The sequence below is a fragment of the Euleptes europaea genome, chromosome 19 (genome assembly GCF_029931775.1).
Source record: "Euleptes europaea isolate rEulEur1 chromosome 19, rEulEur1.hap1, whole genome shotgun sequence".
In the NCBI taxonomy this organism is placed as follows: domain Eukaryota; kingdom Metazoa; phylum Chordata; class Lepidosauria; order Squamata; family Sphaerodactylidae; genus Euleptes; species Euleptes europaea.
Genome location: NC_079330.1, coordinates 31,105,076 through 31,125,416, shown reverse-complemented (window position 1 = coordinate 31,125,416; position 20,341 = coordinate 31,105,076). Strand labels below are relative to the sequence as shown.

General features: G+C 44.2%; 1 protein-coding gene across 1 annotated transcript in view; it reads left to right on the top strand.

The window, feature by feature from the left end:
• BCAS3 (BCAS3 microtubule associated cell migration factor) overlaps positions 1–20,341 on the top strand; it is a 698,169-nt gene that overhangs the window by 297,213 nt on the left and 380,615 nt on the right. The window contains exon 17 of the mRNA XM_056864967.1: positions 3,654–3,698. Within this exon, the coding sequence (XP_056720945.1) occupies positions 3,654–3,698 (45 nt within the window). The remainder of the gene's footprint in view (positions 1–3,653; positions 3,699–20,341) is intronic.

Here is a 20,341-nt window from a genome sequence, read left to right as displayed (position 1 = left end):
TCGCTAGCCCGATCTCGTCAGATCTCCGAAGCTAAGAAGGGTCGGCCCTGTTTAGTACTTGGATGGGAGAACACCAAAGAAGTTCGGGGTTGCTGCGCAGAAGAAGGTGATGCCAAACTACCTGTTTGTTTCATGTTTTGAAAATCCTACAGTGTCATCATAAGTCAGTTAGGACTTGCTGGCACTTTCCACTATCAAGGTGTATATCTGTGGGTGTGTATTCTGAAGTGAAGGGTGTGTCACTGGCCACCAAGATTAAGTTAATTCATGCCATCGTATTCTATATTACTATGTATGGGTGTGAAAGCTGGACATTGAGGAAAGCAGATAGGAAGAAAGTAGATTCCTTTGAAATGTGATGTTGGAGGAGTTACGGATACCGTGGACTGCCAAAAAAACAAATCAGTAGATTATAGATCAAATCAAGCCTAAACTGACCCTAGAAGCTAAAATGCCTAAACCGAGGCTGTCGAATTTTGGTCACATTATGAGATGGCAAGAGTCACTGGAAAAGACAATTGTCCTAGGAAAAGTTGAGGGCAGCAGGAAAAGAGGAAGACCCAACAAGAGATGGATTGACTCAATAAAGGAAGCCACAGCCCTCAGTTTGCAAGATCTGAGCAAGGCTGTCAAAGATACGACATTTTGGAGGACTTTGATTCATAGGGTCACCATGAGTCGGAAGCGACTTGACGGCACTTAATACCCACATCTGTAGGGGATTGTGGTGGCTCTTGGCAGCCCTAGTAGCTTGGACAAGCAGACTTTCTTTGTTGATCACCTTCGGGATCAAAACTGACCTAGCAATCTTAGGAGGGATCCAGTACTGGCTCCAAACTTGTTCTGGTCTTTTGGTGTTAAGGGACTTCCTTCTTGTTGTGGCTGGTTTCTCTGCATGCTCCTCCTTTGGCCAGATCTGGGGAGTGGTGCACTTGTTGAATCCTGGCCTGATTCAGGATCCAGAAAGGTACTCCAATCCCACAGTTCTTACCATGATAATACTTAGCATTAAAATCGTGCTTTTGCTTCGTGGCCACTTCCTCGCCAACGACATACTTGCTAGACCGATCCTGGCAAAAACCTGCATTTTCATTTTTTGTTCCTTTCTGTAAAAAAGGTGTAAGAATGACGTGTGACACAGTCTTGCGGTGAAGATGAATGAAACACCCTTTCAAAGGACTCTGCATGTTAAAAGCATTTATCCGGATGACCGTTGCACTTGTTTGTAATTTCTTATTTTCATAAATCACAGCAGCAGCACACCCAAAGGCCTCAGGGCAGCATATATGAAAATTATCTCTTTTATCCACACAATGACCCTGTGAGGTAGGAATTGGCTCAAGGCCACCCTGGTGAGGTCCATGGCACAACAGGACTTTGAACCCGTATTTCCCAGAACCAGATTTTAACCGCAGCATGTTGGCCTTCATTTCTTCTTCTTTAAAAACCAGCTGAGGTTTTACATCGAATGTGGTATTATTTTTCAAAAAATTAAAGTCTAGACATGTTTCCTTTGATCTCCAGGCTGCTCCTCAGCATTTCTGTCTTAGAAAACGCAGGCTGTTGGATGCACCAGTCTCAGTTGAGGCACCAATCTTGCAGTCTGTCACAGTTTGTACAATTAGAGTTCGGGCGGGCTCACACAGACCTCATGTACATTTCCTTCCCTCAGAAATCAATAGGAAGCACTCGGTCATGTGTAATTTGGATTATGAGCATGTGCATGTCTGAGACTCCCCCCCCCCTAAAAATCTAATGGAATCCTGGGTGCACGATTCTCAGGATTAAGTACTGCATTACTGGGTCATAGGATGATCCACTAGTCCAGCATTCTGTTTCCAGTAGTGGTCAATCGGGCACACAGTTGATCATCTTTCCCTATTGTTTACCCTCCACAATCTGGTGTTCTGGGTTATACAGCCTTTGTACATGGAGATTTCTTTGGCTGTCATTGCTGATGGTTCCTGGTAGACCTCTCCCCTGGAATTTGTTCAGTCTTTAAAACCATCTGAGCTAGGGATAGGTTTACAAAACCTCCAGGAAGTAGCTGGAGATCTCCTGCTATTACAACTGATCTCCAGCTGATAGAGATCAGTTCACCTGGAGAAAATGTAGGGTTGCCAGGTCCCTCTTCGCCACCAGCAGGAGGTTTTTGGGGCAAACTCCAGGTGAACGGATCTCCATCAGCAGAGATCAATTGTAATAGCGGAAGATCTCCAGCTACTATCTGGAGGTTGGCAACCCTAAGAAAATGGCTGCTTTGGCAATTGGACTTTATGGCATTGAAGTCCCTCCCCTCCCCAAACTTCACCCTCCTCAGGCTCCACCCCCAAAATCACCAGGTATTTCCCAACCTGGAGCTGGCAACCCTAGCTAGGGACAATCTCCACATCTAGTGGCAGTGAATTGTACCATTTAATTATATGTGTGTGTGAATCAGTGACTCCCCCCCCCCAGCCGCCCATCCCTTTTTGAGTTCTGAATCTACCTCCAGCAGCTTCTTCAGGTGATCCAAGTTTGGGTAGCAGGAGGGAAGGAGAAACAGTTTGTGGAGCAAACGTCACACTTTTGGAAAACTCCTGAGCCTCATTGCGTAGAGACTGTGTGGATCTCCATAGACCATTTCGTCCAAAGGCAGAGTGAAGAGAGCATGGAGTTAGCCTGGTGTGCATGTAGGGGGAAGCACATTCCAAATAAAGGATTGCCTCACAAACCCCTGCACACCCCTGTATGCCTTTCCACATTATAGTTTTTAGTACCAAATTGTTTATTGCCAGAAAGACCGTAGGACCTATGAGCCTATCATGCAGAGCTGAGTGACAAGCAATTGCAGCTATGCAGGCAAGATTTTCCCCTGTAGATTTTGTATCTCTGGTTATAGCCCCCATGTGTTATGGGAAACCCAGTACCGCCATTGAAAATGGCAGCACCGTGTCGAGCTCTCTCCTTCCCCTCCATAACGAGTAGTACAACTTACTCCTCTTTCCTGGCATTGTTGTTTTATGAGTTTCTCTCTCCCTGCCATGTATCATTGGCTTTTGTTGGCTGGGTTGGGAAACACCTATGTTAGGTTTAGGAATTGCAACTATGCCTGGGCAGTGCCACTTTGGACTGGACGGCACCATTTCGGACTGCAGGGACAGGTGCACAGGATCCATTAAAGTATCTCTGTACGTAGAAAACTGTCATATCATGGAGAAGGCTGGGCTAGAATCCTTCTCCCCTGATATCTAATTTACTATGAGCAGGGACTTTTTTAAAAATGGAAAGCTATTCAATCGTGAGTCTTCACCTGCGATTCATACAACCAAGGTGCAGCTGTGCCCCTTCAGTGACAATAAGCTCCAAGTGATGTTGGGATAAGGAGCAAGTTGTACAACACATTATGGAGAGGGAGGAGGAACTTGGCGCTGGGCTGTAATTTTCAGGGGCAGCCCTGTGTTTCTTTTAATGTGTGGTTCTACCCTCTGTTTCCTTGGGGAGGGCAGACTACATTTTCCTTGCAATGCATTTTGGAAAGTTAATAATTTTCTTTTGAAAACTGTCCAACTTTATTTTTTAATAGCATGATTTTACACTGTTGCTTGTTGATGACAACAATTATGACGAATTCCTCATCTAATTTCTGTGCATTTTCCCCCCTTTCCATGAAGACCTTACCTGTTTGGAGCAGGATGTTTTTCCATAAAAGCTCCGTGGTGAGTTCAGTTCAATCCCGGCATGCCTTTTAATTAATTTGCTGTACTCACTGGAAATCGCCATTCATTGCTTTAAAAAAAAAACCTGCATGAGCTTATTCCTTACATGAAAGTGATGCGTGATTTAGGGCGGAACTAAATGTGATGCTGAGCCTGAATTGTTGATGAAAACGGCAGCCTCGTCCTATGCTCCCTACTTCTCCTCCCAATTGTGTGCAGTTGTGGAGTCAGTGAGGCCGCAGAGCATCGTGCATTTCCTCAGTGCCTTCTCAGAGCAGCCAGGAACGTAAAGCTGGATAGAAAAATGCCCAACAGGGTGGGTTTATGGCCCACATTTCTGTAACTAGGACAGTGTTCCAGGAGAGGGGACTCGACACAGAGTTGCCACTTTTCTGCGGCAGGCCTGTGTTCGCCCTCACGTTTAGTTCTGCCCTTATATTGTGAAGCAATATTCTTTGTTCTCTATTGATGTGTCTGTACTAGAGGAATTGGCTCCGGAGGCATTTCCTGCAGGTCACGGCTGGCTTGAGGCTGGGCACAAATAGCTTTCCGGATACTTGAAGGTGGCATGGTTAGGGTTGCCAACCTCCAGGTACTAGCTGGAGATCTGCCACTATTACAACTGATCTCCAGCCAATAGAGATCAGTTCCCCTGGAGAAAATGGCCCCTTTGGCAATTGGACTCTATGGCATTGAAGTCCCTCCCCTCCCCAAATCCCACCCTCCTCAGGCTCCACCCCAAAAATCTCCAAATATTTCTCAACCAGGAGCTGGCAACCCTAGGCATAGTAGGAACCATGCTGCTGCAGCTACAAGCCATCGTCGTGGTTTTCTTTCCTACCGTGATCTCCAGCACTGCTGCCACTCCCGGGCAACCTGTGAGGACCCAGCTTCCTCAGCAGTGTTTCAGGCCCTTTAAAGAAAAGGAAACTAAGCTTTTAGAAGAAGAAGGAGAGTTGGTTTTTTATATGCCGACTTTCTCTACTACTTAAGGAAGAATCAAACCGGCTTACAATCACCTCCCCTTCCCCTCCCCACAACAGACACCCTGTGAGGTAGGTGGGGCTGAGAGAGTTCTAAGAGAGCTGTGACTAGCCCAAGGTCACCCAGCTGGCTTCAAGTGTAGGAGTGGGGAAACCAACCTGGCTCACCAGATTAGCTTCCACCGGTCATGTGGAGGAGTGGGGGATCAAATCCAGTTTTCCAGATTAGGGTCCCGCACTCCAAACCACCACTCTTAACCACTACACCATGCTGGCTCTCTTTACTCCTTTCACCTGTGGAAATAAAACATGGCGGTAACATTCTGTTCAGTCAATCTGTAAGACCTTTCACCTTTTGGGCCAGAGGAGTGGCCCATGGCAGGAAGAATCTTCCCTTGATGCCAGAGGCTCTTCTGAGTGCCTCAGGTCAGGCAAAGGCGGCTTCTGCCAGAGGAGACTACCTTCACTAGAGAAATGGGCCCATGGGAGCCAAACATGTGTCCCTGAAGATCCTGTGGTGAATGACCAGCATCAGTCACTTATTATTTTAGCTGTAATAGAACTTAGATTTTATCGAAATTCTATTTTAATCCCTTTAAACAGATGGAATTATTGGTTTTTTATTTATTCTATTTATTAAGGTGTGCAAACACCAGGTCATTCCTGACCCATGGGGTGACTTCGCATCCCGACGTTTACTAGGCAGACTTTGTTTGCGGGGTGGTTTGCCAGTGCCTTCCCCAGTCATCTTCCCTTTACCCCCAGCAAGCTGGGTACTCATTTGACCGACCTCGGATGGAAGGATGGAAGGCTGAGTCAACCTTGAGCTGGCTACCTGAAACCGACTTCCGATGGGATCGAACTCAGGTCGTGAGCAGAGCTTGGGCTGCAGTACTGTAGCTTACCACTCAATGCCATGAGGCTCCTATTTATTTACAGTATTTGTATTCCAACTTTCTGCTTTTTCAAGGGCTGCTGAGGTGGTTAACAGTTTGAAACATACATGATAACATTACATTATCAAAAACATTACATTATTAAAACCAACCCCCCTCCCAAACACACATCATTAAAACAACTTTTAAAAGAATTTAAACAGCAGAGTTAAAATACATACAAATCATCTTATCTGAGCCAGTCTGGAATAGTGACTAAGGGATTGAGCCAGGAAGTCCCTAGTTCAAGTCTCACCTCAGCTTTGAACTTACTAAGGATCCTTGGGGAAACCCTCTATGTCCCAGTTTATGGCCAGCTCTTCCTGTGGTGAAGGAATGCACACCTTCCACATGCACCTGTAAGGTGTGAAATGAGGGCAAGGTGCAGATGATTGCTTTGCTGTTTTGAGGAGGAAGAATTGCTTAAGATCCTGGGATACAGCCTGTGTTATGGGAGAGGTCTTGTGGAGGCGAAGTAGAGCTGTTCAGAGCCACCAGGGACCTTTGGAGCCAGCGTGGTGCAGTGGTTAAGAGCGGTGGTTTGGAGCGGCGGACTCTAATCAGGTGAACTGGGTTGGTTTCCCCACTCCTACACATGAAGCCAGCTGGGTGACCTTGGGCTAGTTACAGTTCTCTATGAGCTCTCTCAGCCCCACCTACCTCACAAGTTGTCTGATGTGGAGAGGGGAAGGGAAGGTGATTGTAAGCTGGTTTGATTCTCCCTTAAGTGGTAGAGAAAGTTGGCATATAAAAACCAACTCTTATTCTTTTCCTCCTCCTCCTCCACCACCACCTCCTCTTTCTTCTTCTTCAACCCCCCTCAGATCTATACCAAACAGCATATGTAAAGAAAAAAATCCACTTGTCCAGCTCAAGGGCAACCAGGGTCCCTGGAATTTTGCCTGTTTGTTGCCCAGGAGGGGCAGTAGTTCAGTGGTAGAGCACCTGCTTGGCACGCAGAAGGTCCCAGGTTCAATCTACACATCCTTCAGTTGAAAGGATCGGGTAGTGGGTGATGTGAAAGAGCTCCACCTGAGACTCTGGAGAGCCGCAGCTAGACTGAAGTAGGCAGGTCAACTGACCTTGACAGTCCGATGGTCTGATTCTGCATGAGGCAGCTTCTTGTGTCTCCAAAAGAACTCAGCAAATGTATGAACCCTGTTCTGCCTCAGCTTCCCCCGTTTGGTTTTGCTGTAAGTATCCTTGAGGTGAATGTACGTGAAATGCTTTGAACACTCTAAAGTGCTTGCGACTGCGAAGCATTATTCCTTTTTATTATTAGTCTTCTTCGCTCTCCACAGATGTGATTTTTTTTTCACTTCAGTGGGCCCTTTTTAAAAAGAAAAGAAAAGGAAGGTTGCATATGGATTGTCTCTCCAACGTACATCACCAGCTCACGTTGGGAGAAATTAAGTGGATGCTTGTAGAGTCTGTCAGGACTCTCGCAGTCCCTGATCTGCCGGGGATGACGTTGCCCCGTGCCAAGATTAAAAGCCCTAGATTAAAGTGAGGAACATATGAAATGTAATAGACCTTAAATCATTGTATGCGCTCTTGCAAGAGTCTCTTGTGGTCCGTTTGATGCCGTCGCTACAGTGCGCTCAGGAAAAAGAACCTTTGTTTGCTTATGCAGACATTGGAAGAATTAAAAAAAGAGAGAGCTTTTTTAAGGGGGGGGGTTGGTCTGCATGCTGTTTTCATTAAATTCTTAATGAGACCTAAAATTATGTCAGCAAAATTGAACATGGATTCGTCAGCTGTATTTGCTTGTGCAGAGTTTTTTTTTTAAGCCTATAATTATTTTTAGTGGTTGATTTAAACTGGAAAAAAAAATAGAATCTCCTTCAGAAGGAAGAATTTGCCTTACTTTGCAACAGGCTAATTAACTATTTCCAGATATATCTTCTTGGAACTGTGGGGATGGAGCAAGAGAAAGGACATTTCAATGAGATTCCTTTCCTTTATCTCTTAGAAGATTCTTGATCCATTGATCTTGAGCAGCATAATTTTGAATCTAATGTTTGGGAAATATAAGGACTGAGATAAATTTTGCCACTGCCAATGTAGCCTTGGGATCCCTATCACTTAATAAAAAAAGGCATTATATCAGACACAGAGGCATTGAATTTATGTATTAAAAGAGGAGAGAGATATTGTGCTCTAAGGTCCTCATAGGAACGGCATTCCAAGAGCACATGAGCTAATGAGTCAGTGGAGCCAGAAGTGCATGGACAAGTCCTTTCTGAATATGGTAAATTTTCCAGTGAAATTCACATTAGAGTACCAGTTAGTTGAATGAGCAAGATTCAAGTCCAGTTGTGCCTTAAACAACAAGATTTTCAGGGCATATATTTTCGAGAGGCAAATCTCCCTTTGTCAGATACCTGGTATCTGATGAAGGGAGCTTTGACTCTTGAAAGCTTATACCTTGGAAATCTTGTTGGTCTCTGAGGCACTACCAGACTCGAATCTGGCTCTTCTATGGCAGATCAACATGACCACCCACCTGAAGCTGTTAGTTATAGATTTTTCAAATTTCTGCTGATACTTAGTTTGGATTTTCCCTTGATTCCCATTCCCTCAGTAATGTCAGCTACAGCCACTCTTCTCTCCTCTATCCAAGGGTGGGCTATGACATCCAGGATATTGGCAGGCTTGTGAATCAAATGGGAGGGAGTCCAGTAATCCCCTTGTTTGTGATATTGAGCGCAAAGATAGTTTATACTGAAGAGGGCGACCAAGATGGTTAAGGGGTTGGAGCGCCTTTTCTGTGAGGAAAGGCTGAAGAATCATAGACTTTTCAGTTTAGAAAAGAGACAACTAAATGGAGACATGATTGAGTTTTATAAAATTATGCACTGGGTACCGAGAGTGAACAGAGATAACTTTATCTCCTTCTCCCAAAATACTAGAACTTGAGGGCATCCAATGAAGTTGATGGGCAGAAGATTCAGGACAGACAAAATAAAGTACCCAATTTAAAACTGTATTTTGAGTCAGTGGTATTAACTTGGTTTAAAGAATGGATTACATTAAGAAATTTAAAACTCTTGGCATTAGAAGGGGAGGGAATAACATTTAGTTGGCATGCTTATATTTGGTATGGAAAAGAAAAAAATAAATAAAAGATTTGGTCATCATATACTGAGATTTGCAATAAGTAAGGTGTGGAATAGATATAGAAAGAAATTAATGGATAAGATCCCCTTATGGCTTTCACCACACGAGGCTCTATTTAAGAGTAGGACAGGTACAGAAAAACACTGGCTTACATATAAGAGCTTATTATTAGAAACCATTGAAAAAGACAGAGTAGTACATAAACTAAAAACCTTGGACATGTTGGAAAAAGAGGCTAAACTAAGCGAATGGTGGCTTTTTGCCCAGTTAAGAGACAGATATATTAAAGATAAAAAAGAATATGGATTTGAATTAAAATCAACCACATTAATGGATCAACTGCTAAAAGATGAGGACCATTTAATCAGAAAAATGTATGAGGAGAGTTTGAAATTAGATACAGAAAATGAGATTGTCAAAGAATTTATGGTGTCATGGGCAAGAAATTTGGGACATAATATTCAGTTAGAGGATTGGCAATATACAAGGGAAAAGGGCCTCCAATTTTCATCTAGCTATTATATAAAAGAAAATTACTATAAGATGCATTATAGATGGTACCTCATGCCTTTTAAAATATCAAAGATGAAGAGGAATGAAAGAGGGATAGAAAAATGTTGGAAATGACATTTTTCCACCAATGGTGGAGTTGTAGCAAAGCAAAAAAAAATTGGAACGATATTAACGAGGAAACTTCTAAAGTAATGGGAGTAAAAATTCCACTCAAACCAGAAATATATTTACTGGGTATCTTAGATAGGACATTAGAAAAACAGTTGGGAGATATACTTAGATATTTGACAACAGCAGCAAGAATTGTATGGGCGAAAAAAATGGAGAATAAAAGAAGTACCCACACTGCATGAATGGCATCAGAAAGTTATGGCCAAGATAGCCAAGTTAAGTAAATATATTGAAGATAGTTGGGTTTCCGACTTTGATATAGGCTAGAAGGTATGGTCAGTATATATAAATCAATATTTTAGAGATTAAAAACTGACCTTAGGTTTTAGAACCTAAATTTATTAAATGGTAGACTAAGATGAAAATTGTTAAATAATAATTAAAAGAAAAAATATATTAAATCAAAATTATTTGCAAGAGAAATAAGGTATATGGTGGTCTGTTCTGTGTGAGGAGAGTTGGAGGTCGGTTTCTGTAATGTTTTGTGTCTCACTTTTTCTTTTTCTTTTTTTCTTCACTTCTTTTTGTATATTGTGTTTTTGTATGCTGTATGTACTTTGATGTATTCTGTAGTTTTCTGCATATTTCAATAAAACTTTAAAGAAAAGGACAGGACAGACAAAAGAAAGGTCTTCTTTACTCACTGAGTGACTAAAATATGGAATTCACTGCCAGAGAATGTAGTTGATGGCCACAGATATAGATGGCTTTAAAAGGGGATTAGATAAATTCATGAAAGAGAGGTCCATCAGTAGCTACTAGTCATGGTAACTGAAGGAGGCTTACATGATAAGAGGCCGTCAACCTCTGCATCCCAGTGCCAGGAGGCAACATCGTGGGGAGGCCCAGGCTGCTATGCCCTGTTGTGGGACCTCCAGAATAACTGTTCGAGATGGGATGCTGGACCATCGGTCTGCTCCGGCAGGGCTCTTCTTATGTTCTTGTATTGAAAAGCAAGTTTCTAGCCCTTGGGGCTGCAGAGATACATCTGAACGTAGGAGGGCTGTGCCTGCTGAATTGGTAGAAGCTGGAGGGGTGGCTGAAGAAGGTATTCAGTGGTTAGGGGAGTAGCTGTAGCTCCATTTGTAGACCCCCCACCCCCTCCAGCAAAATCTAAATAACGTATGCAAAATATGCAAATTGCTGTACTTTGTAGAATTTATGCTGATTATGAATTTATACTTGGAGCATAACTTACATTACTTATTTATTTTTAATTTACAAAATTTGTATCCTGCCTTTCTCCCCTTACAAGGGCCACTAAGGCGGCTAACAATTTAAAACAGATACATGATAGCATCACAGTGTAAAACCATTAAAATCACCCCCCCCAAAAAAAAACACATTTAAACAAATAGAAAAACAGAGTTAAAATATATACAAACCATAAAAGCAGTTAAAACATTGGCTTACTTTTCTAACATGGAGTGTACCCACAATTCTGGGTATTTGGGTTGGATACACAGGTTGGGCAAGAAGACTTTGTTGTCTTTGGGGGCAAAGCAGAATTAGACAAGTTATACCAATCAGTGCACTTTGTATAATGTTGCAGAATTCTGCTTTTCTCAGTTCAGAATTTATTTGGGGCACAAAACCTCTCCGTCGTGGTACAATGCAATGGTATGCCCCAAGCAGGGCTGTGTGTTTCTTCTGTGCCAGTGATTGTTTTTAAACTTTTCAACCTTTTGCAAACCTTTTCCACATCAACTTGTATTTCAATGAATTGTCTAGGGTTTTTTAGCCACCCATCTGCTAAGAAATAACATCAGAGGCTGCTTACAAACTTAGAATAATTTAATTAAAACTGGTGATGAAGAAGAGTTAGTTTTTATATGCCGACTTTCTCTATCACTTAAGGGAGACTCAAACCAGCTTACAATCACCTTCCCTTCCTCTCTCCACAACAGACACCCTGTGAGGTAGGTAGGGCTGAGAGAGCTCTAACAAAGCTGTAACTTGCCCAAGGTCACCCAGCTGGCTTTGTGTGTAGGAGTGGGGAAACAAATCCAGTTCGCCAGATTAACATCTGCCACTCATGTGGAGGAGTGGGGAATCAAACCTGGTTCTCCAGATCAGAGTCCACTGCTCCAAACCATTGCTCTTAACCACTACACCATGCTGGATCCATCAATAAAACACAATACCATATTTATCCAAGAGGAGAACTACCTTGAAATAGTTGTGGACTTAATACAACTGTCCCCCAGGTGGTTGCAATATACCTCCCCGCCCCAAGTTGTAACATACATGCATAAATGTTGTCAAGTTGCAACCGAATTGTGGAAACCCCAGCAATGGGCTCTCAAGGCAACCCTGACAACCACATTTGCAAGCCACTATGCTATAACTAATTTGCGTAATTTAGACACTCTTGATTTAGGAAGATTGCATGCCATTTTCATAAATACACTGGCTCTTAAGTCACCAGTTCCTATCCATCCAAGGAGCTTAAATTTTCTTGCTCTAGGCAGGGCTGGTTCTCCACCCAAACAGCTTCGTAGGGTGCCATCTTGATGAGGGTCCTGATGGAGCACAGGTCCCTCTATGGGCCAGAGTACCAGATATGCTCCCTTGACGACCTATCCTTGGCAGAAGAAACATAAATATTCAAATATATTAAGCAGAGATTCACAAATATTGAATTCCAAAGGTTTCTACTGGCTCAACCATGTATCTGTTCGCTTGCCATGCTCGGTTTAACTAACTGTATAGGTAAAATGGCTAACTATCTTTCTTCTTTGGATGTTCCCACACAACATAGAGCTATTTTATTAGCTAGAGTAAACGCTTTCCCATCTATGATGCTTTCCGGCAGATATTCCCAAATCCCAAGGCATGAACGTTTATGCTCGTGTAATCTTAATTCAATCGATACTATTGATCACATAATTTTAGATTGTCCTTTTTATGAATGTATGCGAGAAAAACTATTGTCTGCTTTATTAGCTACCAAAAGATCTTTGAACAACGAATTGAAATGTCAGTTTCTCTTGAATTACTCGATCCCTGAAATAACGGCGATGGTAGCTCAATTTCTTGCTGAGGTTCTGAAGATTAAAACTGTTTTTAACTAGTATATTTTGTAAATCATAATTTATAGGGATTTTTACTAATCCCTAATTTAAAGGGTGCTGTACTTATATCCTGCTTCGATCATTGGGTAAAGTATTGTAATTATGCCAATAAAGGTATTGGCTTGTATGTACATATTTGGTATGTGTATGTACCAGATATGTACACATACATGTGTATGTACCAGATATGTTTTTAACAAGTCAGGTCCAGGTTCTATGCCACTCCAAAGTTATGCAATAAATAAATAAATTTTATTTGCGGCTAATATGCCAGATAAAACAGAAACTGACCATACAGAGTATATGTATGGCCAACAAAATTAGGAATCACCCAATTTTACACTTCCACAGATTAAGGATGTACATTGAGGCGACGTAGCTTCATTGCTACGGCACAATATTTTGCAACCTGGGTGGTGATTGGTGAGCTGCCTCCCAGCAGAAACCTTTTGGCCCATTCACCCTCATCAACAGACTCCATTTCCCTAATGAAAGTGTCAATAATAGTGAAGCGGGCTGACTGGTAGAGGGGACATATAAAAAATACATGCTCAATGGTTTCCAGCTCCCCTGTGTTACATGGGCAATTCTCTCCACCTTGGGGATCTTCTTAAATCTCCCTTCTAATATGGCAGATGGTAGGGCTGCACATCTGGCCAGTGTATAGGCCCTCCTATGTGTGTTCCTTTCCAGGGAGTATAAATATTCTGCTGGTGCTAGAATATACCTGGAATGTTGAGGTGCTATAAATGCAGGGGAACTCAAGAGATCTGTTTGACGATCAGTATCTTTGACTCTTTCATTTATAGTTACTCTAGCTTGGTCCATACCCATTTGCAAAAGTGCTGATGGAGCAAGTCCCAAACTATTTAGTTTATCCCCTATAGCAATGATCCATCTTGACCTAAAGGAGTCACTCAGTACCAGTGGCAAAAGACCTCTAGGATTAAGATGCATCCTAAGCCATATGTAGAGCGAGAATAAGCAAACCTTTGCCTCTACCCTCATCATACCAGTTTCCAATCGGATCAGGAAATCTGACACGCATCTTGGGAGTTGAAGGGCAGCTCTAAGAAATTTGGATCGCACCAGTTCAAGAGGTGTAAAGCAAGAAGGTGTAGAGCCAAGGTTCGTTCCATAGAGCATCTGAGCTAATGTTTTTGCCTGGAAGAGTTTAAGTGTGGCCGGGACATAGTGAGCCCCTTTTGTCCACAAGAACTTAATTATATTGCCAGCTGTTTTTGTGCCTAGATTGGTGGCATAGGTATTATAGGCCATCTTGGATCCAGAAGCCTGAATAATCACACCTAGGTATTTAAAACAGGACACCTGTTCCAACCTTTGTCCGTTGACACTCCAAATCCTATTTCTAGGACGTTTACCAAAGGCCATCACTTTTGTTTTCTCATAGTTGATTGTTAATCGTCTATTTTCACAGAACACCGCCACTCTTGCATTGCACTCCTTAATCCCACTGGTGTCCTGGGTAAGATCACAGCATCATCCGCATAAAGCAAAACAGAGATGTGCCTAATATTGTCGAAGGCTTTCACGGTCAGAGTTCATTGGTTCTCGTAGGTTATCCGGGCTGTGTAACCGTGGTCTACACAGCCCGGATAACCTAAGAGATGTGCCTTTTCGCCATTTTAGGTGGATGAAGTTCTGGTGCATTAAGAGAACTAACCAAGTTGTTTATATAGAAGGTGAAAAGCATAGGAGCAAGAAGACAGTCCTAACTCCTCTATATATGTTTATAGGATCAGTGAGATGGCCATTTCTGGTGCACCTAACTCTTAGCACCGTCTGCTCATGAAGGGCATGCATCAGCAACAAGAGCCTTCTATCTACGTTTGAGGATTCTGGCTTGGACCAGAGTAGGGGTCTAGATATTGAATCAAAAGCTGCCTTGAAATCAACGGATGCAGCATATAGTGATGACCGACCTGATGCAAGGTATTTCTCTATAAGATGCTGCAACGTAAGGCAATGATCTATTGTCGACCTCCCTTCCCTAAAGCCTGCCTGTTCTATAGCTACAATGTCCTCTTGATCAATCCAACAGGCGAGCAAAGTTATGCAAATAACTCCATTTTGGCTCCGGAAAATGGTGCAAATAACTCCCCATTGAGGCCACTTTGGCTCCGGAAAATGGAACCTCCCCCGCAACACAGTCCCAAACTGACTCAGGCTCCCGCAGGCTTTAAAGATGATGTTGCCACAGCTGCTATGTGGCTGTGGGGAAAACCGGAACCTGACTCATTAAAAACTGTATTGTATAGGTTGGCGCTACCACTGCAGTTGTCTGCCTTGTGCATGTACAGAGACTTCCAAGGTATGTCCCACAGCCAGCGATGCTTGACTTCCTCTTCCAAATTTTCCCTTCTTAAAAAAATAATTAAATAATAATAATAAAAGTAACGCACACATAGATGCGTTGGAAATTTTGTGTTTGTGTTGCCAGATATTGCAAACAGGCTGCAGCTTACATAATGGATTCAGAGCCCAAACTGCATTTTCAGAGCTGGGAGCTGTGAAGTGAAGCATGCTGAAGGCTTGTTAGCAGTTATGAGTGCAGGTTGGGCAGGGAGTCCATCCTCTGCTGATTAACCCACTGTGGAGTCAGGTCAGAGTCAATGGTTGGGCCCCTATTGGCTCCTTAGGCCATCTGATCCTGCTGGGCTGGAGGCTGCAGTACTCTTTCTGGCCTTTGGTAGTGGCTGTGCTGTAGAGCAGCGAAGACCAAATCAGCCGTTCCCTCTCCTTTCGTGCTACTCTGGTAAAAGTGCACCTAGAATCATAGAGTTGGAAGGTACCACCAGGGTCATCCAGTCCAACCCCCTGCACAATGCAGGAAATTCATAACTACCTCCCCCCCCACACATGCCCAGTGACCCCTACTCCATGCCCAGAAGATGGCCAAGATGCCCTCCCTCCCATGAACTGCCTAAGATCATAGAATCAGCATTGCTGACAGATGGCCATCTAGCCTCTTCTTTTAAACCTCCAGGGAAGGAGAGCTTACCACCTCCCGAGGAAGCCTGTTCCACTTGAAGAACCGCTGTAACTGAGCCCTCCCACCAGGATTCCTGGTTTGAAGCCCCAAATACCTTATACACATATAGCGCTCAATTAAGAACCACCTTGAATTATAAGAAAATCTCTCCCTTGTGTCTGTTGTATCTCCTGCATAGCCGGAGATTAACCCTTAGCTTCTCACAGTGGTTGAAATAATTGCTTTGGATATTGCACATCTGCTAAAAGAAACTTGTGGCTTAACATGCTGTAAGTTTTAGTTCTTATTGTTAAGGTATTATAGCAAGGCCAAACTTTTCTTTTTAGCTTCTCCAGTTCCCATAATTTACAAGGTGTTGACAGGTTAAGTGGTGTATGCTGGTGTACGCATGTGCGCAGTGCAAGCGCTGGCAATAGAGGAAATCATCAGCCACTTACCGTTCTTCATATTTTTGTTATCATTTAATAAAGCCTGAAAAAGGTAACTCCTGTTTGTGTAGAGGGGGAGGCTGATTTATAGTTTCCAAGCCAGCATTCAACAATTGCATTTAGGTGAAACTAGAGTTCTCAAAAGTGTAGCCATGTCCATCAATTTGGAAAACAATTGGTTTTCTTTTATAAGAGAGAGTAATTTGAAGTGGAATGCATTAATGAATACTCCAGGGTAACGTTAAGGTTGGGCAGGCAGGGGTGGCAGCGGCGGGGGTGGGAAGGTAATAATATTAAAGATTCCAGTGTTATAAACCTTTTCCAGTATGGATTGGATGACATTGGTTCAGGATATCCCTCCTCTTGCCAAACAACGTTTAAAGCAAATATTATATACCAGGTTTCTCCCTTCTTCCCTTTTCCCCATTTAAGTTTTCACCGTGAGAGTAATTGTGTTTTACAAAGCTGCCTCTTTCTGTCTACAAAACATCAGTCTTGAACTGAAAATGTTTTGGCACGGCAAGCCAGAGCTTCAGTGTGTGTTGGAGAAGACGTTTGTTTTAGAGGTTTGGTGTAAATAGAACATACTTTATTCCGTTTCCTTTTAAACTGTTTATACTTGCATTGTGAAAAATCATAATTCTTCGGGGCATCGAGGGCTTGGAAAGAGGCTCCGTGGAAGTGACCTTCCTGCTTAGCCTTGGCCGCCAGTTAATTCTGCAAATGCTCCTGTAAGAAGCCCAAACTCTGCCTAGGGGAGGGGCTGTGGCTCAGTGGCAGAGCATCTGCTTGGAATGCAGAAGGCCCCATATTCAATCCCCAGCATCACCAGTTAAAAGGACTAGGCAGTAGGTAATGCAGAAGACCTCGACCTGAGACCCCGGAGAGCCGCTCCCAGTCAGAGTAGACTATACTGACCTTGATAGTCGAGCAGTCGGATTAAGTATAAGATCGCTTCATGCAGTCATGTGGAGGCAGCGGAAAAAGGTAGTAACCATGGCTCACTCACTGGTAGAGCATCTGCTTGGCATGCAGAAGGTCCCAGGCTCAATCCCCAGAGCCATGAGTTAAAAGGACCAGGCAGCAGGTGATACAAAAGGCCTCAGCCTGGGACCCTGGAAAGTCACTGCCAGTTTGAGTAGACAAGACTGACCTTGATATACGAGTGGTTAGATCCAATATAAGGCACCTTCATGTGTAGATGCACAGAGGTCTAAAGTGTATGTGCACATCCTTCTTGCAAGAATAATTTGCTTTCTCTTAAGTGCTGTCAGAGATGGGAGGAGATTATACTACCATGCTTCTTCTTTGTCTCATGGAAGGTTGTGTTGAGAGTTGCCATTCCATATTTCCATAGGTGGCTCTTCCATAAGGCCAGGCAATTGGGCTGCCTCAAGGGGAGGATTTCAGGTTGCATTACGGGTGACGGAACAGGGGGAGAGCTCCTGCCTGGGGAGGTATATTTTCCCCTGCGCAAGCCTCACGGAAACGAACAGGATCTACACGAAAGCTTGTCAAGCTCAGTTCTTGGAGTAAATAGAGATGCGCAGAGTAAATACAAATGAATCCCCATACAGAGACGCGTTCGTAGAGTCACAGTGGTGCATTAGAGTTTATTCAGTTAATTATTTAAAACACTTATGCCTCGCCTTATCTCCTCAGACTCAAGGCAGCAACCATTGTGACCCCAATGAAAACCAGTACACACGATTAAAAATGTAGCCAGGTCTACCCCTCCACCCAGTGCCCTCAGGAATCAAACCGTCTGATGTGCCTTCCAGAATGCGGCACGTGAAGGCCCCCCCCCCCTCTGTGTCCCCTCTGGGTGGCCATTCCAGAAGAGAGCACCTACCATGGAGAAAGACCATGAGCTAATTTTTTACCAAATGGACAGTCCCAGGCAGAAGAAGACGAAAAAGAGTTGGTTTTTATATGCCGACTTTCTCTACCACTTAAGGGAGAATCAAACCAGCTTACAATCACTTTCCCTTCCCCTCCCCACAACAGATACCCTGTGAGGTAGGTGGGGGCTGAGAGAGCTCTAAGAGAGCTGTGACTAGCCCAAGGTCACCCAGCTGTTTTAATGTGGAGGGGTGGGGAAACCAACCCAGTTCACCAGATTAACCTCCGATGCTCATGTGGAGGAGCGGGGAATCAAACCTGGTTCTCCAGATTAGAGTCCACTGCTCCAAACCACCACTCTTAAACACTACACCATGCTGGTGAGAAGGTGGTCTAGGGAGTGTAACTGGCGATGCAGTTTGAGGTCCTAAGATTCCCTTCTACTGGTGGAGAAGCATGGAGCTTTGTTCCCGAGGAAGAGGCTTGTTCCGCTGGAGTGAGGCTCTTTGCAGGGGAAGCTCTTTGTATTGAGGGAAGGCTTTTCCATTAGCAGAAGGGAATGTTACGCTCCACTCCTGTATCATCAGATTCCAGTTCCTCAGTATTTATGTATTATTTCTTTCCTGCTTTTCAATCAGTTGTCTCCCAAAGCAGCTCTTCTCAATCAAGAGACATAACCCTGCCTTGGTTGGTTTTTTGGTGTGTGTGTGTGTTTTTAATGTACCCTAATCTCCTCTACTTTTAAGGAGTCTCAAACCAGCTTACAATCTCCTTCCCTTCCTCTCCCCACAACAAACACTTTGTGAGGTAGGTGGAGAGAACTCTGACTGGCCCAAGGTCACCCAACAGGCTTCATGTGTAGGAGTGGGGAATCAAACCCGCTTCTCCAGATCAGAGTCTGCCACTCTTAACCCCTACACCACACTGGCTCAGCTTCACAGACGAAAGAAGAGCCATTGTAGTAGTCTCTGAGTATTTGTTCTCTTTTAGGGCCAAGCTCTTCCTTTGCTGGTGCCCTGAGAAGACGGGATTGTAGTCTCCTTGTAGTCTCTGCACCGGTGGGCAGTGACAGGAGGACAGAGCATCCTCTCCCCTCTGCTTAGGGTTGCCTCTTTGCCACCGGCAGGATGTGTTTTGGGCAGACCCTGAGGAGGGTGGGGTTTGGGGACGGAAGGGACTTCAATGCCATGGAGTCCAATTGCCAAAGCGGCCAATTTCTCCAGGTGAACTGATCTCTATCGGCTGGTGATCTGTCATAATTGCAGGAGACCTCCAGCTAGTACATGGAGCTTGGTAACCCTTCCTCTGCTGTCCCTGGGCAGCTGACAGAGCAAAGTTCTTCCTCACAGGGGGTGGAGAGCAAGCCCTGGTTCTCTGGCTAATGGCTGGGCTATGGGATGAATTAAGCAAGGATCGGCTCACAGGACATTTCTAAGGTTGGTACTGCATATGACTTTCAGTCCATTTTGGAAATAGTCCAGCCTTCCTTTCAGTGGATTAAATGCTTGACAAACTGCTTAAGTCTTATAGACCTATTTTGGTCCTGACCTGGTTGTTCCTTTTCCTCTGTGTCCGTCAAGAGGCTTCCTAATGTTCAACGACTCCCCCCCCCCCGGCCGACACAGATCGAAGAGGCAGCACGTGTGACTTGTGATGTACAACCCAGGCGGATGGACTCCGAGCAAACTCTCAGGCCTTGGCCTCCATCCTGTTGTCACCTGTTCCCCTGTGACTGATCCCGATGGATAGCCGTCTGTAGCAGTAGAAAAGAGCAAGAGTCTAGTAGCACCTTAAAGACTAATGAAATTTCTGGCAGGGGAAGAGCTTTCGTGAGTGAGTTCATACCCTGCCAGAAATTTTGTTAGTCTTTAAGGTGCTACTGGTAGGGTTGCCAACCTCCAGGTACTAGCTGGAGATCTCCTGCGATTACGACAGATCTTCAGCCGATAGAGATCAGTTCACCTGGAGAAAATGGCCGCTTTGGCAATTGGACTCTATGGCATTAAAGTTCCTCCCTCACCAAACCCCGCCCTCTTCAGGCTCCGCCCCCAAAATCTCCCGACGGTGGTGAAGAGGGACCCGGCAACCCTAGCAATTGGACTCTTGCTCTTTTCTACCCCTGTGACTGAGAGTAGCTCCCCACTGTGCCAGTCTCAGGCTTTTTTACAGCCCAGCTACCTGTCATCCTTTTGCCAAGGACTGAAAGAGGAGGGACTGTGGCTCAGTGGCAGAGCCTCTGCTTTGCATGCAGAAGGTCCCAGGTTCAATCCCCGGCATCTCCAGTTAACGGGACAAGGCAGGTAGGTGATGTGAAAGACCTATGTCTGAGACCCTGGAGAGCTACTGCCAGTCTGAGTAGACAATACTGACTTTGATGGACCAAGGGTTTGATTGAGTATAAGACAGCTTCATGTGTTCATGTGAACCCGGGACTTCCTCCACGTAAACAATGTGCCCGGCCTGAGCTGCAGACCCTTTCTGATCACTCGAGTACCATCTACGCGGCTTTGTTTGCGACTGATGCTTGTCTTAGATGGTTGAGTGCTTCGGTTCATGAACAAGAC